The 23,959-nt window shown below is 55.2% G+C and overlaps 3 protein-coding genes across 4 annotated transcripts; 2 read left to right on the forward strand and 1 right to left on the reverse strand.

The window, feature by feature from the left end:
* Window positions 1-7,418: 7,418 nt before the first annotated feature.
* On the reverse strand, window positions 7,419-12,578 carry PDIK1L (PDLIM1 interacting kinase 1 like). The gene is made up of 2 exons (XM_050909959.1): window positions 11,289-12,578; window positions 7,419-8,524 (listed from the first exon to the last, which is right to left on the reverse strand). Exons 1-2 carry the CDS (start codon window positions 11,571-11,573, stop codon window positions 7,784-7,786), a joined length of 1,026 nt encoding a protein of 341 aa, XP_050765916.1. The 5' UTR covers window positions 11,574-12,578; the 3' UTR covers window positions 7,419-7,783.
* Window positions 12,579-16,613: 4,035 nt separating this feature from the next.
* TRIM63 (tripartite motif containing 63) lies at window positions 16,614-20,283 on the forward strand. 2 transcript variants are annotated; one of them, XM_050909787.1, is made up of 9 exons: window positions 16,614-16,772; window positions 16,931-17,097; window positions 18,316-18,484; window positions 18,789-18,884; window positions 19,054-19,287; window positions 19,405-19,427; window positions 19,617-19,741; window positions 19,852-19,929; window positions 20,039-20,283. In XM_050909787.1, exons 1-9 carry the CDS (start codon window positions 16,614-16,616, stop codon window positions 20,047-20,049), a joined length of 1,062 nt encoding a protein of 353 aa, XP_050765744.1. In that variant the 3' UTR covers window positions 20,050-20,283. The 2 variants fall into 2 exon arrangements, with proteins under 2 accessions (XP_050765744.1, XP_050765745.1); XM_050909788.1 differs by having other exon boundaries at window positions 16,642-16,772; window positions 18,319-18,484.
* A 1,032-nt stretch (window positions 20,284-21,315) lies between these two features.
* Window positions 21,316-23,686, forward strand: SLC30A2 (solute carrier family 30 member 2). The gene is made up of 7 exons (XM_050909708.1): window positions 21,316-21,365; window positions 21,560-21,759; window positions 22,489-22,642; window positions 22,730-22,886; window positions 23,073-23,178; window positions 23,274-23,408; window positions 23,506-23,686. Exons 1-7 carry the CDS (start codon window positions 21,316-21,318, stop codon window positions 23,649-23,651), a joined length of 948 nt encoding a protein of 315 aa, XP_050765665.1. The 3' UTR covers window positions 23,652-23,686.
* The last annotated feature ends 273 nt before the right edge of the window (window positions 23,687-23,959 follow it).

Here is a 23,959-nt window from a genome sequence, read left to right on the forward strand (position 1 = left end):
AGCCAGTGCCAGGAACCGGAGCTGGGTCGGCATCCAGCACCTCCCTGCGCGACGGCACCGGTGCCAGGAAGGGGCCCGGACTCCTGGGCTGACGAAAACGGAGGCTAAAATGGAGGCTGAGCAGGATGAGAATGGCCACGGCTTGTCCGAGCTCTGCCAGCACCGGAAAAAATCCCAGTGAAAGCAAGGAAGAGACAAACCACCTATTCTATGCTAATAAACCTGGAGAGGAGCAACACACAGAGCTGCGCTCGCAGCAGCACTCGGGCTCTGTGTGCAGGATGCGGCCGTGCCAGAGCAAATCCGACCATCTCCAGAGGAAGATGGGGAAAAGGATGGGAGCGAGTGATGGAGAAACCCGTGGCAGCCCTAGGATCTGCCCCTGGGAAGAGAGCGCCTGGGTTCCCACGTGGGCGAGGGGCAACCGACAGGACCTTATTTTTAACTCCAGGCAATGTGAATCACTGTTTATTAGGACAGGTTTTATTTTCCGAGCTGGAATCCCGACGGCCGTTCCAGTAAAGCCACAAGTGAGTAAGAGCAGCCTTAGATTCACCTTCCTCTGGCAGATGCAGGGTGTTCCCATGGGATGCTCCTACCAAATGCTTCCCCCTCCCCCAGAGCAACCACCCTCCTCTCTGGCTCCTCCTCGGAGCACCCGCCAGGCACTTACTGTTAAACTGTTGTATTTGGACAAGGTAGATTCCCTTCGGGATACAAAAAGGGATGATTTGAGAGGCCCTTCCTGGCATCAGCATCCCGGGCAGCTCCTGCTTCCCCTGGGGAAGTGATCCGGGTTTTGTCACTTCGACTTCTAGGAAGGGGGTTACCCAATTAATCAGCTTCTTGTGAATGCCCCAGGTGGCTTTTCTTACTCACGTGGATGCTCAAAGACCCTTGTTTTTATTTAAGGTTACTCAGAGCTCTCACAAGGCGCTCTCTGCTCTTCAATGGGGCTCTGCTTCCCTCCCCTCCCAGCTCACTGGAAGCGAGCACAGTGCCAGGCAAGCAAAGCAACCCCGGACAAAACCCAGCCACAGCCGGGGCCAGGTATGGAAACTTCCAGCTCTTACGGTGGGTGAGAAAAGTCTGAGAAAGGCCTCAAAGCTCTCGAGTCAGAGCGCAGATCCTCCTCCCAACACCATTTTTCAGAGCGTGTCTCACTCCGGATTAAACAGCCCTGCTCCCCACAAGTCCTTTCTCCCTCCCGGCTCGTGGTAGGGGGGACATGGCCCTCTCAGCCCTGCCAATTACATCCCCACCCCAAAACCCACGCATCAGGCTTGAGGAGCAGCAGCAGAGTTGAGGAGCAGGAGGAAAGCAGCACGGCCAGCGCAGGGCTCCCAGCGCTACTCCGATGGATCCGGGCGAGCAGGCAGGGGAAGCCAGAGGCTGCCATGCCCGCAGGCAGCAGGAGGGCTGAAGCCAGCTGTGTCCCAGTCCTTTCCAGATGGATTTCCCCTTGAAAAATAAATTTAAAAAACCAAAAAAAAAATCACTTTAACTCCACCATGACCAGGTGCAGACAGGACTGCGGCACCTGATAACACAGCCATCTGTTTCTACTTGCTGGTTTACTTTCACAACCCACAAAAGCTCTTTCTGGTCTGAGGTCCATGCAAATGCCATCGCCTGGAGAGCAGCCCACGGGAGCTGGGTGGCCGCAAGCCAGAGAGGCCCCAGGGTGCAGGCGCTTTCCTTCGGGAGAGGGCAGGAGCGGAAGGCTTGCTATACAAGTTTAAAAATATCAAGGGCTCAAATGGGCATGAATAAATCTGAAACCACCACTTAATCTAAGGCAGCCGTCCACAAGCTGGTGCAAGTAGGAACTAGACAGCAGCTGGGCCCAGGAGAAGACACCGGGGCTCCCGTGGATGTTCATACCCCCAACGGGGGCTTCAAAACCCACGGCGGACGATGGCTGGCCTTGCTGACTTCTGCCGGCTCTCCGGTGTCTGGGAAGCAAAACACATCGGTACTGCGACCACAGGGATGGACAGGAAAGGCAGAGAGAGATGGAAGGAGCTGCCGGGACTGAGGGAAACCTCCCCAGGGTCAGTGATGAGCATCTGAGCTGAACCCACCACTTGCAGCAAGGGACCTACAAAGGTTTTTAGGTTGCATCTGTTTTTGACTCAAACCCCAGCGATTAAAGAGGCCTCTGAGCGCTTGCAATTCTAGCAGCGGTTCTCCCTTTGCCCTCTTCAGCTGCGTCCTCCAGCACGCTTTACCTGGCAGAGTGTGGGATGGGAGCTGGGCATGTGGAGCTGCCCCAAAGAGAGCGGCCGCAGCTCCAACCACCGCCTGCCAGCTCAGCCCGGGCCCCTGCACTGGCCCGGGGTGCTCCCTACAAACTGCAGCCCTTATGCAATTGCCTTCTGCTTCAGGCACCCAAATAATCTGGAAATTCATCTGGGAACAGAGGGATTTAACAAGAACATGGCCTGGGCCGTGGCTCCTCTCGCAGCGACGGTGCTGGCTCATCCTTCTGGTCACTCCACTTCTCCGTGCTTCGCTTGCTCTGCTTGTAAGAGTGTGCGGTCTGAGAGTCCCCAAAAACGCTTACAGAGCTAGTGGAGTGATCTGCAGCAGCTCGGTCTTGTATTTCCACCTCCCAGCGCTCCCCAAACAGCGCAGACACTCTGACCGGTTTGTGGCATTTCAGATATGTCCCTCTTCCTTCATTGCACTTAAGAATAGAAATTGCACTTTGCATAAACGGCTCCCCAGCCCCTCCGACCGAAAGGGAAACGAAACAGTCAATGCACAGCAGCGCCCATTAAACACAGTTTGTGTTTAAATACTCCTCGCTAGTTCTCTGTGGGACAACTCCTCGTGTTCACCGCACAAACCAGCAGTAAAGATTAAAAACACTTCACGATCGATACCCCATAGAAGGATTCGCGGGACGTCGGTGGAGCAAAGGGAAAAGCAACACAAGAGGTCGGCCGTTTGCGCTGCCCGCAGTCCAAAGGCCACCTGAGCGGTGTCTGCTCAGCCAGCCACTGCGCAGGGGGAAAAAATAAAGTTGTTTCTCCGAAGCGAGGGCACCCTTCCAAGGGGCGGGCAGGCTGCTGCCGGCTCCCCGAGACGGGACTTTATCTCAACCACAAAGCAACATCTGCCATTACGCTGCAGTTTGCGCCGGGGCCGCGACTGGCTGGCGCGAAGGAAAACGCCGTTTAAACCAACACAAAGCCAAAATACAACCAGGGCGAGTCCCCAAGCCCAGCGCTGCAGAGCTGGGATTGCCCAGCCAAGCCCTGCCCGAGGAAACGGGACGGGCAAGCTGGAGCCCGAGGCCTCGGCGTTCTGCAGAACAAGGAAAATAAAGCAGAGGTTGGGTTATTTGAGCTGAGATGCAGCCTTAGTTACATCTAATTTCTTCACCAGGGCATTTCCTTGGAGATTTTTTTTCCCCTCCTCTATGGACTAGACATATTTCAATATGTAGGCTTAGTTTTCTTCATTTTGTGGGGGAGGAATTTAGCTTGTGTCTATATTTAAAATCACCACTCTTACAACTAATCAAGTATATGTGACTTTCTCCTTTAATTAAGGTGCTTATCCTTTAATAAAAAAAATAATCTAAATTTCAATCCCTTTCTCTTTTGCAACGCCTGCATTGACTTACAGATTTAACCACACAGCTCCCGCCAGGTGGGGAATCTCCTTATTTCTGGCACCAGGATACGCAGGAATCCGCAGGCGACGATGCAAGCGCACGGCACGCAGGAGATGACTGGGTTCGGGTTTGTTGCGGGGGTAAGAAATGGCAAGACAAAACAATTTACAGCATTCCCAGTTTGCACTATTCCCACTCCCGGTCTGCACAACCCTTTGTTCCAGAGCACTGTTAATTAAAACACGCAAATGACTGCTAGACTTTTGTATCATGTATAAGTAATGGTGTTTCCTCACCTTTACTTCCAAGGTGCCAAGGGCACGTGAGACCAGCAGGCCACTGTCCCTCACACACCTCCAGAACACCATTTACACCCGGCTCAGCCCCAGGAGCTGCCCCGACAGCCTGCGCACGCCCGCTCCCGACGAAGCCGCCAGCTCCCGGCCCACGTACGCAGGAGGGAAAGGCAGCGGAGCCCACGTTCACTGGGCTGCCGCCAGCCCTCCGCACTGGGGGCTCGCAGTGCGCTCAGGAGGGCAACAGCATTCGCCCTACAGAACAAGGGCTGGCGGCTTTCCGGGTGAAATCCTACTCCAGCACACGCAGGAACTAGAGGGGAAAGGCTCGCTTCAGCGAGAGGAGTGTCGGTGCCCAGGAGAGCGGCAGCATCTCTTTGCAGCCTCAAAAATCCAGTAGTACCAGTAGCAGGGTAGGCAGAGCCTGCCAGAGATTGCCTTACAAGGAGGCTGAGTACCACCCTGGGCTGTAACACCAACTTCAAGTACACACTGGATGCAAGAATGCTGCTTTTAGTCTTTAATCCCCTCTTTGAAAATGAAGAGCACTGTTTTGATTCTTAAAGAGCTCGGCAGAAGCCACAGGGTCCACCCAGACATGGCTCACCTCAACCGGTCCAGGAGCCAGCTCTGTTTTCACACCCAGTTTGGCCTCACTCCGTCAAGTCCTCCAAGCAGCACGTTACACCTCAGTGGAAGTCTGGGACTGCCGCTACCCACAGAAGATGAGCAGCACAGCTATTAGCCAACCTAGCATCTTTTACAAGCCTAGGATCACTTACAGTGTGACTGTGATGAAGTACTACAGCTTACCTCTGTCCTAGCACAGCAAATAAACCCTTCTGTAGCTTTGCTGACAGCTAGATGACATCGCGCTGACTGAGAAGAAAGCATTTCTCTGTAGAAAGTTCAAACACTTCATCGAAATTCAGATTTTATTTCAAAAACAGTCATGAACTTAATAAATTACACAATTTTCCTCATTATAAATTCTCCATAAAATATATCTTACAGTTTTTAAAGGAAGATTTGAAAAAAATCTTTTCTGAGTGCTGAAAAGTATCTTGACTTTGTGTCACGCTGGTGAATAACTCCGTAGCTGCTACAACAATTTGATTTATCAAAGGTTTTAAAACAAAGACCTCAGACAACAAAAATCAAACAGAACACAGACCTCGAGGACTACCATTCAGTGTTAACCAAGGAAACACTCAGTGTCACCCAACAGCAAGGCTAAGCACCATGAGAGGGATTTCAGGTACCCCCACCCTTTAAAGTGGCAATCAGTGCAAAGAAACACTTTGGGAGTCAAAAAAACCCAGAACTTCCCTGCGCCATTCACTCGTTTCTGCACCGCAGGCAGGCAGCACATTCGGCGTTCATCCTTTGAAATACTTCAGAGGAGAATCAGATGATTTGCAAAGCACCTTGAAGGTAAGTAGTATTCTTCCATAGTAGATTCACACTTTAAGATAACATAGTTGATTCTGACTTTTGGGTGGGCAGGAGAGAAGAGGAAGTTAGCAAGGTGTTTTTAAATGCTCTCAGGTTTAACATGGAAAAATTATATACCCTCCTAAAACTTTACTCATCGAGTGACCACGCTGAAATGCAAGTACTGTGAAACAGTGTTGGCACAGACAGCGAGAGGTTTGTTTTCTTCCTTTCAGTAACATGCCGAGGCTTCAATTGTACTGAACTCAGTTAAAATATGAGAACAAACAGATCTCTACTTCTAGAACATAAGAATAAATAGGTCTCTCCTTATCGTTACTCACAGATAGTCTATAAAAGAAGACTTGGAGCCTGAGTTCCCTGCAGGGAAGGAGCAACACTGGGACATCTACTCAGGCAAGAGGCTGTAGCCTCAGTACGAAGCAGTCGCCCGTGTCCCTGCCAATTTATGCTGAAGCGAGGCACTCTGCGGTAGTCGGGAACACTGTCTTCTGAAAGTTACTTCTATAGCATCTTTTAAACAATAGACAAATACACTTTGCTGTCTCAAAACAATGTTTGAGAATCACTGTTTAGACAGCTTGCCTTAAACGATAAAGTGAAGCGAAACAACAAGAATTAAGGACTAAGGCCCCGTGGGTAACTGTCACCTGCGCTACGCAGCATCAGGCAGGAACCAGCTGCAGTCTGTAAAGCCTCAGAAGTTCGGTAGAATCAGAATCCTTTGCTTTTGGAAGAACAAAAAGTTATATTTTGTTTGTGCTGTTTATTCACACTCGAGCAGAATAAACACTGACTGATCAGAACTGCTCTCAGAGCACTGAGAGGGAACAGTATCCAAGAAGCAAATTATACAAGGAAATACGGCAGTTTTCAGGTAAGAGTTGGGAAAAAAAAAAAACATTAAATTGATTTTATTAAGAAAATTGGCCTTCGTTGCAGCCTTAAAGGCAGTTTTTTAAGACTCTGCTTTTTCCAAAAAGGTCAAATTGATGAGAAAGGTCACGATCCTGCACCCAAAAGAACAAAGTGTTACGCTATTACAAAGCAGCTTCTGTCTGCCGTACAGCGTCAGGTGGCCTCAGTGAAACCTCTCTTAGCATATCAATCTGCTGCTGTGGAATAAGAGCTGGGGATAAGCAGCCTTTCCACTACTTCAAAGCTTCCCATCCTACCATCTGGGCTTCTAAACATCTATTACTTCTTTAAAAAGAGGAAAACAAATCAAAAAAATCGGCCAAGGTTGCCACACAGATCGGAGACACCTTTCACATACCTGTTACTGAGTTTTCTCCCATATTTGAGAGTAGGTGTGTTCTACAAGACAAATTGTCACCCCTTTATCTCCTCATCACTACCAGGTTAGAGGCAGTGCCAGAAAGGAAGAGGCCGTGACCAGTATTACTAGTTAGATTCAGTTAATGGGAAAACTGTGCTGCCACCATATTTTGAAGAATCTTAAAAATAACGCTCTATGCTGCTGGATTCCCTCATCCACGTTTCCATAAACTAAGCCCACAGTACTCTGCTATTATAAATCCTCAAGGTGCTATTGGGTTATAGACACAAGAGTAGAGAGCATGTTGTGAAACTGTAGATTAACTGATTAATAAAGTATTTGATTACTAGAAGAAAGCAAAATCAAATGATTAATGAACTAGCCAACATGCTAGCACCTGATTGCATACATTTTTAATTTGACTCCCTCAGTGATGAGCTCATTAAGCTGTAAGTGCTAAGCTTGGCCATGTCAGCACTTTAAAAACTGCTGATCCCCTTGCATTGCATTTTTTTGTAGACAAAGTCAAGTCTTAGACCCTACCTTTGACATTAGGTAACAAAAATAAATAATAAAGTTATTCAAGCCTGGAGAAGAAGGAATGCTTCTCATCTATCTTCTTCACCTTGTTTTCTAGCAGACCCCAATCATTCAGACCCATAGCAAATAATTTAAGAAAAGTGGCATACACTCCCAGTCACTCGTATACATAAATATATACACAGAATTACTTTACAAAGCCTGAAGATTTGCACTACCAGCATGCAAATCTCTTTTTTTCCATAAGAGTTCCTAATACTGACGTAGGAAACTGGAATGTATGAAATACTCCATGACATAGTGCTGGAAATCAAGTCTCAGCTCTTAAGACATCCCACTGCCAGCGTACACAAACGAACATCGTCACATCTTAGACTTGCATGTAACATCCTGGTATTATACACATCAACACATCGTTAACACAACGGCCAACTCACATTCGTAGCATTTGTGAAACTCAAAAAGAGATTCATTTGGTAGAAAGTACACCTGCAGGTTTGAGTTCAGGCTCATTTCTTTCACTGCCATTAAGTTGCACCATCAGGTAGGTGAGAAGCAGCTCTATCGAGACCGACACGACTCGGCCGGTCACGTGTCCCAGCTGCTGTCTTTAAAAGCTATGTTGACTAACCGCAGTTCTAGCTCAAAAGCATCGGGTCGGTCCTGCGGGTTGGCAGCCAGCATTTCCTTGATCAGCTGTTTCATTCGAGCATTCATGGATTTTTTCTTTACGGGGATGAGCAGTTCCATTTTAGGGTTTTCTAGAAGCGCCTCTCCAACAGGCACGATCGCCGTCCCCTGCTTGACGTAACTCCCCAGAAGTTCTTTCTTTGTTTCCGTATCTATGAATGTGATTCTTTCCAACATTGCCCAGATTATAATTCCCAACGCAAAGATGTCTGCTTTGGCAGTGTAGTGTCCTTCCCAGACTTCAGGGGCCATATAGAAGTCAGTCCCACAGGCAGTTGATAGAAAACATTTATTTACGTTGACTGGTTCCTCGGGGTTCTGTCCTGAGGCTGAACATACTTTACTCAGCCCAAAATCAGCTACTTTCAGGGTAGGCTCCAAGTCACTAGCATCCGTCCTGCTCTGAGATATCAGGATATTGTCTGGTTTGAGATCACGATGAATAATCTGATTTTTGTGCAGGAACGCCAGTGCGCTGCTGAGCTGAAGCATGAAACTGGTGTTGGTCTTGCGGTTCGGCTTTCGGGACAACAGATACTCATTCATATCTCCTCCATCACAGAAATCCATTACAAACCAGAGGTAATAAGCGCTTCTGGGGTCAAAGGCTATTTCTCCTTTTAGTGAGGTCTCTACAAGCTGCAACAAGGAAAAGAAATGTCATAACTACCTGATGATCATAAGAATATAAAGATATGATGGAAAAATGCATGAAGTTTGGATCTTCCTCTCGACAATCCAGAGAGCAAGATATTGCAACTGGTGAAAGTAAAACTTTATGCAGAATTTCTGATGTAAAGAAAAAAAAAATCACAATGTATTTGACAGCCTCCTTATTTTCATGCGTGCGAAGCATATCAAGTTCATGCTCCTGCCCAGAAGCTAGAGCCAGACCCAGATAACAGTATTTTGAAAGATACTAAGTGGCCATTGCACTCCCATCTGTTTCAGCTGGACAGTGTCCCACCCCAACAAAGCCTGTCCCACCCATTCTGCTAACAACTTCAATGTATAAACAAACTCTCAACAAGTAACTCCGTACAGTGCCAGGGGGTTGTATTTGTCCTCCGCTGATGAAGCGGCGCCACAATAGATTTTAAAGCCTATTCTCCATTCCTTACACATGACTGTATTCTAGCAAGCGTTAACATAGGATCCCTTAACTCAGGAGAACGCTCATCCACAGGCACAGCTGAACAGCTGCTGCACGTAACACCTTTCCCACCATTGTGATCCACCAGCTACTTTCTAGAACATAAGCAGTGAGTAGCTCAAGCAGCCAGTTCTAATAGCTGCTTCATATAAAAAAAAAGTAAAACCAGCAATCAGTTTTACTAATCCTGTTTACACAACTACACATTTGCCTCTTCAGCTCCTCTGAGGTGGCTCTTAGCATGCTCTGGAAGGTAAGTCTTGCAATTATTTCTGTTAGTAGTAAACCAATGTATACTAAACCAAATGTAGCTCCTACAGGCTTTCAAAAATTAAGGTAGCTATTAATATTTAGAGAGGCATTTTGAAGTGCTTTAAAAAACCCACATTTTCCATCCAAGAGCAAAATTACTAGCAATTTATAGCTATCTTTAATTACAAGCACAGCTAGTACTCAAACCGGACCAACTTAAAACAGTAAAGCCATGTTAGAACTAGAAAAAACACGTATTTAGGGCTTATAGTCAATAACAGTGAGATTAAGGTATCGCAGGACAGCAGAGAGCTGCCTTTGCCAAGTGAGCACCAACACACAGCTCCCCCCTCCGCACGGCTTTACAGAAGCTGTACATGCATCTCGGTTCAGAGCGTTAAGACAACAAAATCTACCACCACGTCCATGACAGTGGCAAAGCACCACAAGGCCAGGCTAGTTTAGGACTCTCACTGCACTGACTAGGTTCAGGTGACACCATCTGCCCCAAAGCCCTTCAGAGGACACTAATACCCCGCTCCCCGGCCAGCCTCCTCACACACTGCACCAGTTCAGCTCCGTAACGTAATATCACCTGGGGTGGGGAGAGGAGAGGGCAAGCCAAGGGAGATCTGATTTTCTCTATTTTAGCACATGCTATTATAAAGTGATCCCAGTCTCTTCAGAGTCAGCTCAGCTCTGCCCTTTGCTCTCCTCTGCTCTCTGGAGCAGGAAAACAATTTGTAGTGCTTGCACCCGACACCAACAGCCCCAGACACGGGCAAGATCTACACACCACATTGTTAACAGGCATTGCCATCAAAAACCAATGTTGCAGGTGATCTGGAAGCTCTTCCCCACCTTGCAGGTCCACTCTGCTTTTTTTAAGCTCCTCCCTGTACAGCTGTCCACAAGTTTGATGCAATCTCTCACAGATCCACTAACGACTAGGAAGGTAAGGCACTAATTTCTCCCACATGAGCTAGCCAGTATTATTTTATCCTAATCCCTTCATGAAAGCAGGTCAGCAAGAACTACCAAGCTACAGCGAGTTTACAAAGGCAAGAATCCTCTTTCTCAGGCTCGTACAGCACTCGGCACAACGGGATCTGGACAGCCGTGAAGGGTTGTCAGATGAATGTTCACTAACAAAAGGTCCTACATTAAACATGCAAGAATGACAACAATAAAAACTGAAATGGTAAAAAGCTGGGTAGGGATAACACAATAAACATTGAGCAGGCTACTGACTTTTTAAACCAGAGACACAAATTTCTGCCAGGGGATGATTTATAGTTGGGGCAGCTTCTTGACAAGGGAATGAATCAGATTATCTTTCAAAGTCTTTCCACAGCTACTTATTCTTCAGAAATATGCATCTTCAAACTTAAAGGCGACTTAAAGGACACTTTCAGTAGCCACATAGGGGGAGTGATATTTATTCCTTTATCATACCTCTACCTCTCTTTGAAGAGATTAATAGTTATTTATTCAAAAAAGAAAACAGCTCACCACATGCTACCAATTGCTTATTATTTCTGAAAGAATTTTAAGTGTTGGCTTCCTACATCTAGATGGTTACTTCCTCTTCCAAGGACATCAGAGATTAAGAAATTCTTCAGAGCTCTGTCTCAAGACATTAGTACATGTCTGCTCATTAACCCTGCAACAGGGCTTCTACCAAGTAATACAACAGCCTGCACCTCCCTTCTGCTTTACCTGTGGTGTTTCCTCAACTTATCAAAGCAGGTTTCCATTTAAGAAAACCTGGTGTCTTTTAGAGTAGCATGGCTTCAAATTACAAGATATAGGTGCTTGTTCAATAGATACGCTCTGTTAAAGATATATAATATTTTTGGGTGTCAACAATGCAAACAATACCCTCTCCTAACTAAGCATACCTCAAAAAAAAAAAATCATTGTAGCTACCCACCTCCTTCCCTCCCAGCTACACATCCATATTAATTACTTCCACCCCATTACCTCAGCTTCATGTACCTGTAAATAAAGGGAGGAACTGGAGCCATGGGACATCTTCTGCACCATACCATCTTTCTGCAAGATGCACTCCTCCAGGTGAATGACGTTGGGATGCTGGCTCTTGATACTGCTAAGTGCCCAGAACTCACGCAGAGCTAGTTCCACGTTCTCTGGAGCATGGCACCGAATCTTTTTCACCGCGACCCGTGCAGAGGTCTTCCTGACGACTGCTTCGTACACCACACCATAACTGCCACGACCAACCTCCCGTATTAGATCGTACTTAGGCTGGCTACTCACCATCTTCAAGATCAAGGGTTCTGGGGAAGGGGGAAAAACCCACAGAACTAAAACTTATGAACAAGAACTGGGCTGTATTTTCCCCCATATGGCTTGGTGCGGCAATATCAGGCCTACCAAAACCCTGCAATTAGCAGGGCAGTGCCTCCAGGCGTTACACTGAATGCAACGCTGCATTTGAGTGCTAGAACATTCCAGAAGCTATTCTGTAAACCTGTACCTGTTGCCACGGACTAGTCAAAAGTGCAATTACATCATTTTGGTGGGACTATTAAGATTTCAAATACAGCCCAGTTTTCAAGGTGGCAACAATTCAAACCTAGACTTGTATTGTGCTGAGACAGGACTATCGCGTGTGCTCCTGCTCCCTTCTCTCAGTGTCTTCTGTGGACATCTGCGGGAATAATAGTACGGTATCATGCTCTCCATCCACGCCTGGGATAGCAGAGAAGAGGTTCTAGTTGAAGCCTGTGGTTGGGCAGTAACAGATTTAATTAACACTGCCTTTTATGGAGGTGACTGCAGAAGTAAATGTTTCTGTTATAATTTAACCATGAAATTCTTTTACTGATACTAAGACAAGAGGATGCTTCGGATTGCTTCCAATTTATTTTTTAATGTGACTATGATTTTTCACCTAGTCTCCTCTGAATGAGGAGTCTAAGGTTACAAAAAGTTAAAAGGGGTAACTGATTGCAGAAGCTTGTACCCAGCATCTAACTTTCACTTTTGCTCAACAGGGCAAGGACAAAGGTTAAGATATTGCTCTATAAGCAAAACGAGACACACACACACACAAAAAAAGCCACCAAGCACTGCTACGGATTTATGACCCTCCCTGCACACTTCCCTGCAAGATTACAAACCAAAACACACCAGCACCACCTTCACACAAACAAACCAAAATGGGACACTGGCTATAGACAGAAAAAAAAGCTTGGCTAGCCAATTATCACTGGTCAAACAGAATGAAACACAAAAATAATAATTAAAGGAAAAATCACAGCTAGTAAGTCAGAACTAAAATAGTTCATAAGACTGCCAGTGATAAATGTAATTCTCTTTATGTCAGTAAATGAGGCAATAAGGACCACATCGAAACAGCCTGTTATTAGTAGGAAGCTTTCAATTATTTCCACTGTTTTAGGTACTTTTTTTTTTTAGAAAACAGAAAAAAAAAAGAAAAAAGAGAGAGAAAAAGAAGTATCATCAGTCTCAGGGCAATACTACACAGACATTTTAACCTTTCAGCAAAGTTCTGTGATGAACATTTACAAGAACATTTTGAACTGAAGTGTGATGTGCCCAAGAAACACATTACCATGAGATTCCGCTCACGAGATGCATTGAGCCTGCACCTGTAGCAGGACTATGAGGAACAGATTAAGGTTACAGCCTGCACATTAAGATCTGATGGGCCAATAGCCCCTCCCATGCAGGGGAGAAGAGCAGGATCTGCAATCTCACCAGCGGCCAAATACTTCCTGAGGAAAAGATTGCATTACTCAAACACTATCACATCAGGTTCAAAATGAGCAGAAAACTTCCCCCCATGTTGCGAGTCAGTTAGCTGTGTGCTGTTACCAGAGAGGATCTGTCATTCTGCCAAGCGTCGGGGTTGCTACCTGCCTTCCTTCACCCCCACAGCGGGCTAGGCTGGTTTGGAAATGCCACCGAGGTTTATTGCCTAACCCGATGAGAAGTGCCGCCTGCTCCCCAGGGCAGCGACCGGGGCAGCTCATGCCAAGCTGCAGGGCCCTGGCACAGGGACGGGCACAGGCCAGGCAGTGCAAAGCAAACAGGCCGGGCCTGCCCCTGCTCCCTCCTGCAGGCCTGGGAACCCGCAGCCGGCATCTCACAGGGGAAGCGCTTTCCCTCCCTAGCTGCCTCGTTAGCAGCAATAATTACGGAATAAAGCAAATCACTCCCCTCTTCTTCGCCCTGCTCCTCCAGGGAGGCCCTACGTGCAGCTGACACACCGGGACCCCACCTGCACCGGCGGGGACCTTGCTCCAGAGGGAAACTACCGAGGCAGCGCTCGTTTCGGGCGGAGCCCGGGAGTGGGGGCTCACCCCGTCAGCCGCTGCCCGAGGGGGAGCCCGCCCCGCTGGGCCCTACCGGCCTCGGCAGGTACCCGGGCCCCCTCACAGCCCCCGCACACACCTGGGGCGGAGGTCCCCGCCCGTGTAGGCCCGGCGCGGCCCCCACTATGACGCACCGGGGCGGGTGAGCGACCGCCCGGACCCGCTCCCCGCCGCCCACCGAGCCGGGCTGGGCCGAGCACCGCGTTACCTCAGCGCCGCCGCCGCGCTGCCTCCGCCCGGCCGCCATTATAGGGCTCCCCTCCCCTGCGCCGCCGCCGCCACGCCCCCGCGCGAGCCACGCCCCCGCGCCGTCGCCGCCGCGCCCTCTGATTGGTCGGCGGCGAGGGGGAGTGGGGAGCGCGCGCGCGCGGGCGCCCCTCCGCCGTGGGGTGCGCCCGCGCGCCCCGTTCGCGCGCGGCCCCGGCGGCGCGCGCGGCCGGTGCAGCCGCCCCTGGAAGGTGATGCGCCGCGCCTGGTGCAACCCCTTCTCCCCGCTTCCCGGCTGCTCTCTGCCCCACCCTGTGCCTGCATCTCCCACCGCTATGCTCAGCCCCCTTTGCAATAACGGCCCTCCTCTTTTTTTGGGGGTGTTTTGAGGGTTTTGTTATTTTTATTTATTAATTCATTGCTGGGCATTAAGGAAAAAAAATCAGTACAGCCCCTTGCCCCTTTGTTTGCACTCTGGCTTTGTGTAACAGTGACACAGCTCCTGGCGGAGAGCTGTCCCCCCTGTTGTCCCAAAAATCAGGATTCTTTCTCCAACACCCCCTCTCTCTGCCCTGCTCTCTGCCATCGCCCCCTTTCCTCCGCAGGCTGCAGGCCTGGAGGTGCCCCCCATGCACAGGAGTTGGGGGGCACAGGGCTCCTGTCATGGCTCCTGCTATCTCCTTAAGCCATTGCACAGCCATCACAGGGCCATTTTGGGAGAAGCCAGGGCCACCCGCTGCTCGGAGCCCTGCAGAGACCAAGCAGAGGCCGTTCAGACACACTCCCGCCAGAACAACGTGCTCTCGCGCCTCTCCTGGGTTAATTGGAACGAACCCGGTGGTGATCAGTGCCCCGGGGCCCTGCCTAAGCTGCCCCAAGCCAATTAGGAGCCGACCAGCCCCTTGCGGGTTTTGAAAGCTGCTTAGGGTATTACAACCCCTCTGTTCCTGCGAATCCCCTTAATCGAGTCCAGAAGCAATTAGTTAATCAATGCCACCCCCAAGCAGGGCCAGCTCGTGGGCATGGGGATGGGTGCACATCTGGGTGCCCCACTCCTGGCTCCGGTCAGTGGCCGACCCCCACGCTGCCCACCCGGCCAGCCCTGCTTCCGTGCTGTCTCCTCCCTGGAAGAGCCCCAAGTGCCGAAACGGGGACAATTTTGCAAGATGGGCTAGGCCAGTCCCAGCACAGTCACTTGGTTGACATGTGAGTGTGCCCGGAAGGAGCACCCAAAACAGCTGCGGGGCTGCCCTGCCCCGGGGGGGCCGGCTGCAGCGAAAATGGGGCCTGTGCACCCATGTACCCCTGCACCCGTGTACCCCTGCACCCATGTGCAGCCATGTACCCATGCATCCCTGCACCCTTATACCCATGCACGCATGGACCCATGTACCCCTGCACCCATGCACCCCTGCACCCTTATACCCATGCACGCATGGACCCATGTACCCCTGCACCCATGCACCCCTGCACCCATGCACCCCTGTACCTATCCACCTGTGTACCCCTGCACCCGTGTACCCCTGCACCCACGTACCTCTGCACTTGTGCACCCATTTACCCGTGCACCCATGTACCCATGCACCCTGTGTACCCATGCACCCATGCACTTGTGCACCCACGCACCCCTGCACCCACGTACCCTTGTACTTGTGCACCCATGTACTCATGCACACCCCTGCACCCCAGCACTCATCCCCTCCTGCCTGCAGTGGCTGCAGGCGCAGCAGCAGCCACCATCCTGCCGCACCCTGTCCCCTCGCCAGCGTGACCCATAGGTGCTATAATTACCCCTCTCTCCTCGTGCAGCTGCCAATATTTACAGGTCTCGCTGCGGACGGGCGCTGGCATTTTGACACCCTGTTGATCACTGCGCCAGCCGGGCACCGTGCGCCGGGGCTGTTTTCCCCGGTGGGTGCAGGTCCCGAGGGGCTGTGCTCGGCCGCTTCCCCCCCCCCGCCACCCCCCAGCCGTTTCTGGGTCAGGTTTTGCAACCGAGCAGAGGGGCCGCCTGGGTCATGGCCGTGCAACGCCAGCACGGGGAGCAGCCCTCTCAGCCCTCCCTTTCACTGTTTTAGGTAAAATCTTTTTTTTAAGAAAAAAGGGTACAGAAGAGCCCCCCCAACCCCTGCCTGGGGAGGGAAGGGGGGACCCCGGTGCGTGTGTCGGGCCTGGGGGCTGCATCTCCCCGGTGCTGCCTCTGCCTCCCGAGCGCAGCCCGGAAACCCACTGGCGAGGTGTGTGTTTGCACCCCAGAAGCGGTCACATTTTGGGGGTGCAAAGGGAGATGCTCTGTATAAGTCACCCCCCGCTGCCGCCGGCCCAGCTCTGCCCCATTCCTGGCACCACCACAATGTCTGAATGACCACGGGGCTGTTTTTTGCCCCTCCTCGCCCACACCCTGACGCCGTTGTGGGACCCAGCCCCAGGATGCGGCCACAGTGCCGCTCGGGGTGTGCGGCCATTTGGCCCCGGGGCGAAGCCTGGCCCTGTTTACCCCCCAGCTCCAGTTTTGGCGAGCCGGCAGCCGCAGCACGGGCGGGCAGGGCCTCCTGGACAGCCTGTCCCCAGCTTGTTTACCGCTGCCGGCGGCATCCCGATGGCTCAGTCCCATGTGACAGGTGCTGCTGCTTCACCGGACAACCCCGCATTGGGATTTGGCTCCTCGTGACCGGGGAGCGACTTATAAATAGCGGGACGAGGGGTGCTGCCGGCAGCCGAGAGCGGGTGAGAGGAGCACGCCGTCGTGCCGATGGATTTGCAAGCCGGCATCCTGCGGGATGGCAGCCCCATGGAGAGCCTGGAGAAGCAGCTCATCTGCCCCATCTGCCTGGAGATGTTCAGCAAGCCGGTGGTGATCCTGCCCTGCCAGCACAACCTCTGCCGCAAGTGTGCCAACGACGTCCTCCAGGTGAGAGGGGGTCCCTGTACCCATTCCCCGCCCTCCCGCCCAGGCTGGAGGTCACTGGGATGCTCGTGGCGCTTTGGGGATGCTCGCAGCGCTGCAGGGATGCTCGCGGTGCTGTGGGGATGCTCATGGACCCCCCGATGTGCATCTCCCCCTTCTAGGCTGCTAACCCGTATTGGCAGAGCCGGGGCAGCGTGATTTCGGGGGGCCGGTTCCGGTGCCCGTCGTGCCGCCACGAGGTGCTGCTGGACCGTCACGGCGTCTACGGGCTGCAGAGGAACCTGCTGGTGGAGAACATCATCGACATCTACAAGCAGGAGTGCTCCAGGTAGGCACGGGCGGCCGTGGCTTGTGCCTTGCCCCGGCAGGGACACAGGGACAGGAGGACGTGGGGATGCGGGGACGTGGGGATGCTGGGACGTGGGGATGCCGACCTCCCGAGCCCCAGCACCACCGTTGAGACGGCACGAGATTGCAGCTGGGCAAGAAACTGGGGGGGGGGGGGGCTTTTCTGCTGGCTCAATGGTCCCCGATCCAAATCTTCCTCCCCTGACCCAAATCTTCCTCCCCCGACCCAAATCCGCCCCCCGTCCAGAGCAGTTGGGGTGTCTGGGTTGGGTTCCTGGGGGGTGGTGGCAGCAGGGCAGGTCCTGCCCCACCCCGCGCTCTGCAGCCGGAGCGTTTGGTGGGAGATAAGAGGTGTAGGGGACAAATCCAGGCTCTGCTCGTGACAGCAGGCACTGCTGGCTGATAAGGGGCAGAGGGACAGTTTGGGGGGGGGGGCCCACTCAGTAAAAGCGTGCAGCTGGGGGCAGGGGGACGGCGGGCTCACAGGTTCTCGAGGCAGAGCAGTGGCCCCAGCCAAATTCCCTGAACCGCTGTAAATATTGTTTGAGAGCCATGGGGACGAGGACGATGGCACATGGCAGGTGTCTGTGGCTGCTGGGGGGGCTTGGGGGGCCAGCCCTGTCTTTGCTTCAGTGGCTTGGCTTGTCCTCATGTCCCCCCTCGCTGCAGAGGGGACGATTTGGCTGCAGCCCCCGGGTGGGACCCCCCCCCGGGGTTTCTGGGAGCCCCCGCCCCGGTCACACGTTGGGTGACAACAATAAATCCCGGCAGCCCAAGGCTAAAATTAGGCGCTTGCGCAGCGTCCCTGGAGCGTGGCCCCGGGGCCCCCCGCCACCGGTGCCAACTGCTGCCGTGCCCAGTGCCGCACTGGTTTAAACTGGGGCTTACTGGGCTTGGGGTTTATGGAGGCACAGAGGTCGGTGGCTCCCGAAGGAGCAAGTGTGGGGTTATGCCAGGATCTGGCCTCTTTCCTGGGGACCTGATTTTGGGGTGGCTGTGCAGTATCAGTGGGGATGTCACCGCAGTGGGGATGTCACCGCAGTGGGGATGATGCTGCAAAAGGGGGATGTCACCGTGATGGTGATGATGCTGCAACGGGGACATCTTCACGGCAGGGATGTCACTGCAGTGGGGACGTCACCCCGATGGGGATGCCACCCTGACGGGGACGTCACCGTGGCCGTGCCGCTCTCTCCAGCAGGCCGCTGAAGAAGGGGGAGCACCCCATGTGCAAGGAGCACGAGGACGAGCGGATCAACATCTACTGCGTCACCTGCGAGGTCCCCACCTGCTCCATGTGCAAAGTCTTCGGTGCCCACAAGGACTGCGAGGTCGCCCCCCTGCAAACCATCTTCCAGGGCCAGAAGGTGCCGTGCAGGGGGGGGGCAAGGGGGCCGCAGGGGACACGGCTGGTCCCGGGGCGATGTGCTGAGCTGGGGCGGCCACAAATAGCACTGGGACCCACTCATGGGGTATTAATAGCCCCTGGGTGACTTCGCCCAGGAGACAGCCTATATTTAGAGCAGCCGCGGCTTGTGGGGGACGTGGGAGGAGCAGAGCTGGGGTTGGGCAATGCCCAGCCCGTCCCCATGTCGGGATGGGAGATGTCCCTGTCCCCGTCCCTGTCCCCGCTGGGGTTCAAGCTGTTTCTGTCCGTCCACCCCTGCCCAGACCGAGCTGAACAACTGCATCTCCATGCTGGTGGCGGGGAACGACCGGATCCAGACGATCATCTCCCAGCTGGAGGACTCGTGCCGGAGCACCGAGGTGAGGAAAGGGGGAAAAGGAGCCCTCCGAAACCCGGGAGTGAAACCTCAGCCGGGGGCCATTTGGGATGGCCGGGAGGGAGCTGGAGCCCACGGAGCAGGGAAGCCCCCGCGACGCTGCTGGTGCCGAGGGACACACACGTGGCATCCCTTGCCCCTCGTCCCCGCAGGAGAACAGCGAGGCGGCCAAGCAGGAGCTGTGCGCTCGCTTCGACGCCTTGGCAGCGCTGCTGGAGGAGAAGAAGTCGGAGCTGCTGCAGCGCATCACCCGTGAGCAGGGCGATAAGACGGGCTTCGTCCAAGGCCTCATCCACCAGTACAAAGAGCAGCTGGAGAAGTCAAGCCGGCTGGTGGAGACGGCCATCCAGGCCATGGAGGAGACTGGAGGGGCCGCCTTCCTCATGGTGAGACCCCCAAACCTCCCCCACACCCTGCTGGTGCCCTCATGGGGTCCCACCAGCTTGGGGACATCCCGGCGGCCGCCACATGGCTTCACTCACCTCTCCTCTTGCTCCCTGCAGAACGCCAAGCAGCTCATTAAAACGTAAGTGCCCGAATTGGGGAAAATTTGGTGATCCTCAGTCCCGCAGCCGGGCAGGATTCGGACGCGGGGCTTTGCCGGTGGCGCCCAGGCGGCAAGTGCGGGGATGCCCCGAGCCCCTGCCCCGGCGCCCCGCGGTCCCCCAGCTCGGTGAGGGGACGGGGGGGACATGGCCGTGCTCTCCCTGCCCAGGATCGTGGAGGCCTCCAAGGGCGGCAGGCTGGAGAAGATCGAGCACGGCTATGAGAACATGGACGCCTTCTCGGTGAGCCTGGACCACCTCGCCGAGGCGGTCCGTGCCTTGGACTTCGACCCTGGTAATTCAGCTCCCAACCCCCCAGTACCCCTTTACCAACTCCCACCGGCCCGGTGGCACCCATCACCTTTCCCGGTGGCCCTGCAGTGACGTTTGGCTGCCTCTTTGCAGCTGAGGAAGACGAGGAGTACTTTGACGGGGAGGAAGAAGAGGTGGAGGAAGACGCAGTGCCCGAGAGGATGGTGATGGGTAAGGGGCGGCACGGCTGACCCCACCTCCCCGAGGACCCTCAAGCACCCACAGGGGAGCTTCGGGGGCTTGGACCCCGCTCAATCCCCCCATCCTCTCCCCCTGGCAGCTCCCCAGTAGCCGCAGCGACGTTGCCAGTGCAGGAGAAACGCCACGGGCACAGGATGTCCGGCGACGGGACTCGGGACAGGGGGGGACATGCCGTGGGGGCTGGCGGCCTCGTGAGCCGGCACCTGCTCCAGCACAGGACACTTTTCTATACGGGTGCAAACAGGACAATTCCGCACGTTTTATATTTTTTTGTTTTGTATATAATTGTCACGGATTTGAATTTTGTGTATTTTGTAAAGAAAACTGGTGTTTGGGGTGGTTTTTTTCCCTCGCCTCTCGTTCTCGGCTTGCCAGCCCTGCGATGGGCACTGGGGATGCAGGTGGGTTTGCCGGGCCGGTGCCATCACTGGTGTCCCTGCCAGCGCCCGGCACGGCAGAGAGACGCCTCCCGGTCCAACACTTAATTTTCGGCCTCATTAGCACCTCCGGCAGCGCTGGCACCCTGCGCCTGGCTGCCTGCCCGGGGATGTAACAGGTCGGCACCCGGCAGGATTTATCTCCTGGTGATGGGGTGCCCAGGATCAGTGCTCGCCCGGGCTTGGGGATGCGGCAGGGGGTGGTGAGGATGCTCCGGGCTGTGCCAGTCCCTGAAACGGGAACGGCCTCGGCATCGAGCTGCCGGTTTGTTGCCAGCTGAGCTCACACAACTGCAAAAATATACCATGAATGCAAAAATATACCACAAATGCTTTTCTCCTGCAAAAACATAAGCCCAGCTCAGCGCCTAGCCAAGGGGAAACTGAGGCAGCGCCTGCAGCGGTGCTCTGGGCTGTGCCGCAATTGCAATTAGCCCCAGGGCAATTAGCGCTGCTCTGCTGGGGCAGTGGGCAGGAGTCACTGCTGTGGGGGGGGGTCTGGTCCCAGGCTTATCTGTCACATGGCTGCTCCATGGCTGGATCTAAACTGGGGGGGTCCGAGGGCTCCCTGGAGCGGGATGGGGGGGTCACTGGGTGCCTTTAGTGGGGACAGGAGGATGCTCCATCCTCCCCCTGCCTCGGGGGCTGCATCCATGCCCTGGTGCACGGTTCTGGGGGGTGCCCATGGGGTGTCCCAGAGCAATCCCCCCCCCCCCCCTCCATCAGCAGCCCCCCAGGTGAGGGGGCCCACCCCGGGGCAGGCGGCCGCGGGCGCTTTGCAGCCGGCCGTGGCCCTCCCTCCCCCAGCCGGGCTTTGCACACGAGTCCCCGGCACTTCACACGGGCCGAGGCCACCGGCTGCCACCGGCACCGGCCACGCACCGGGGTCACCCACCCCGGCCCCCCGGCCCGGAGGAGGATGGCAGCCGGCGAGGAGAAACAGCACCTGCTGAGCGAGGGTGCAGGCGGGTAGGGGGGTGCCCGGGGTTGGGGGGGGGGCTGGGGACATAGTGTCCTCTTTTCCCCCTGGGGGTCCCAGGTGGGGTCCTCTGGAGGAGTCTGGCTAGGGAAGGGGCTGCGGGGGAGCATTCAGGGTCCAGCTCGCTCCCCAAAATTCTCCCAGGCCCCCTGCTCCGGCCCCTGACCACCCCTCTCCCCGGCAGGTCCTACCTGGGGGCTGCACAAAAGAACGGGCACAACTCGGTGCCGGGACAGGCACCCGCCCTGGAGCTGGGGGCACGGCGCAGCCGGCACTGCCACGCACGGGGGGCTGCCGGCCACCCAGGCCAGCAGCAGCGGGCGCGCAGGAAGCTCTACCTGGCTGCCGGCATCTGCCTCGTCTTCATGGTGGGGGAAGCCGTGGGTGAGTGGTGGGTGCAGGGTCTGGCCGGGGTGGTCCCCACAGGGGCACCCCGAGTGCCTGCCCGCAGCCCCTCTTGTCCTGATGCCCCACCATGGGTGCAGGCAGGGTGCGGGCAGGGCTCCCCGTTGCTTTTTGGCAGGTCGAAGCACCCGGTGGGGCCCCCACTGCGGCATGGGGTGACCTGGTCCATGCCCGGCTTGGGATGGGACCCCCCCACCCTGATGCCATCCTGATGTCCCCGCTGCCCCCCTCTCCGCAGGTGGGTACCTGGCGCACAGCCTGGCCATCCTGACGGACGCAGCCCACCTCCTGACGGACTTCGCCAGCATCATGATCAGCCTCTTTGCACTCTGGGTGTCCTCGCGCCCCCCCACCAAAACCATGAACTTTGGCTGGCACCGGGCAGGTAATGGGGTGGCACCACCCCCGGGGCTGCCATCCGGCTCCCAGGGACCCCAGGGAGCACTCGGAGCATCCCAGGGTGCCCTCCCCACAGGGACCTGGTGCCCCGGGGAGCCCTGGGGGGCATGGGGAGCCCTGGCAAAGCCCCAGCGCCGTGTCCACAGGCAGGGCAAGGCAGAGGCGCTGCCGTCCCTGTGCAGGGAGCAACCCTGGGGATGGGTGCTGGGTGTCCACCCTGAGCTCCTGTGCTGTCGGAGGGGCCGGGAGGGTGCTCAGGCTTGGTGCAGTGGCAAAGCGGCAACGCGGGGTGGGGGGGGCTCTACGCAGAGATCCTGGGGGCCCTGCTCTCCGTGCTCTCCATCTGGGTGGTGACGGGCGTCCTGGTCTACCTGGCGGCCCAACGCCTGCTCTCGGCTGACTACAACATCGAGGGCGGCGTCATGCTCATCACCTCCGCCTGCGCCGTGGCCGTCAACATCGTGTACGTACAGCCAGCTCTCACCCTCCCCGGGTGTCCCCCACCCTGTGCCCGGTGGCCCCGGGGATGTCACCGCTGCCCTGCCTGCAGGATGGGGGCGGCTCTGCACCAGACGGGGCACGGGCACAGCCATGGAGCGGCCGGTGAGCAGCCCAACGCCAGCGTCCGCGCTGCCTTCGTCCACGTCGTGGGGGACCTGCTGCAGAGCGTCGGCGTCCTCATCGCGTCCTACATCATCTTCTTTAAGGTCTGGGTGGTCACAGGGGCAAAGGGGATGCTGGAGATGGGGACACGGGGACAGTGGCTTCAGACAGCCCTGGTCAGGCACAGGGGTGAGACAGAGGGGACCGCGTCCCCTCCCCGCCGGTGCCAATGGGGATTTGGGGTGGGGTGATGGTGCCGGAGGGGCCTCACCCTCTCCCACCCCCTCCAGCCCGAGTACAAGTATGTGGATCCCATCTGCACCTTCCTCTTCTCCGCGCTGGTGCTGGGGACGACGCTGACCATCCTCCGCGACGTCGTCCTCGTCCTCATGGAGGGTAGGGACCCACCGGGGGGGGGGGTCCGGGCTGCGGGACCACCCATGGGTGCGGTGGTCCCCGTCCCTCCAGCTCCTGCAGCTCTCCCTCCCCAGGCACCCCAAAAGGGATGGATTTCAACGCCGTGCGGGAGACGCTGCTGGCAGTGGCGGGGGTGGAGGCCGTGCACAGCCTCCACATCTGGGCGCTGACGGCGGCGCAGCCGCTGCTCTCGGTGCACATCGCCATCAGTGAGTGCCGCTCCCCGGGGAAGTGATGGGGGGGGGGACACATGGAGGGATTCGGGGTTCACCCACACCCCGACATCCCCTCCCTTGATCCTTGCAGACGCGGGTGCCAGCGCGCAGGAGGTGCTGGAGGAGGCCAGCTCCCGGCTGCAGGGCACCTTCCGCTTCCACACCACCACCATCCAAGTGGAGAGCTACTCCGAGGAGATGCGGGACTGCCGGGAGTGCCAGCCCCCCCGCGACTGAACCCCCAACCCCCCGGCAGCCCCCTCGTGACCCGGGAGGGAACTTTTCATGCGTGGAAAATAAAGCGGAGCAAAGGGCTGGGTGCGTGCAGGGGGGGATGTTGGGTCTGGCGGTGCTGGGGCGTTATCTCGGGTGTCTGCTAGGAGCGAAGGCAGCAAGGACGGAGCCACGGCTGCGGCAGCCGGAGGAGAGCAGCTGTTGGAGGCCAGCAGCCTTAATTTTCCCTATTTCTATATAGCTGGGGGGAAAGGCAGCTGAAACGGCCCTTTTCCCTTCTTCGGGGAGCACTGCTGGGGTGCTGGGGTGTC

This window comes from Gymnogyps californianus, chromosome 22, assembly GCF_018139145.2.
Source record: "Gymnogyps californianus isolate 813 chromosome 22, ASM1813914v2, whole genome shotgun sequence".
Taxonomy (NCBI): Eukaryota; Metazoa; Chordata; class Aves; order Accipitriformes; family Cathartidae; genus Gymnogyps; species Gymnogyps californianus.

Coding starts and splice junctions, on each gene's coding strand:
- PDIK1L (XM_050909959.1), bottom strand. CDS start 11,573: ATGGTGAGTAGCCAGCCTAAGTACGATCTAATACGGGAGGTTGGTCGT. Junction 8,525..11,288: donor GTTCCTCCCTTTATTTACAG/GTACATGAAGCT, acceptor TCCTTGTTGCAG/CTTGTAGAGACCTCACTAAA.
- TRIM63 (XM_050909787.1), top strand. CDS start 16,614: ATGGATTTGCAAGCCGGCATCCTGCGGGATGGCAGCCCCATGGAGAGC. Junction 17,098..18,315: donor TACAAGCAGGAGTGCTCCAG/GTAGGCACGGGC, acceptor CGCTCTCTCCAG/CAGGCCGCTGAAGAAGGGGG. Junction 19,288..19,404: donor GAGGGGCCGCCTTCCTCATG/GTGAGACCCCCA, acceptor TGCTCCCTGCAG/AACGCCAAGCAGCTCATTAA.
- SLC30A2 (XM_050909708.1), top strand. CDS start 21,316: ATGGCAGCCGGCGAGGAGAAACAGCACCTGCTGAGCGAGGGTGCAGGC. Junction 22,643..22,729: donor GCCGTGGCCGTCAACATCGT/GTACGTACAGCC, acceptor CCCTGCCTGCAG/GATGGGGGCGGCTCTGCACC. Junction 22,887..23,072: donor CCTACATCATCTTCTTTAAG/GTCTGGGTGGTC, acceptor CACCCCCTCCAG/CCCGAGTACAAGTATGTGGA.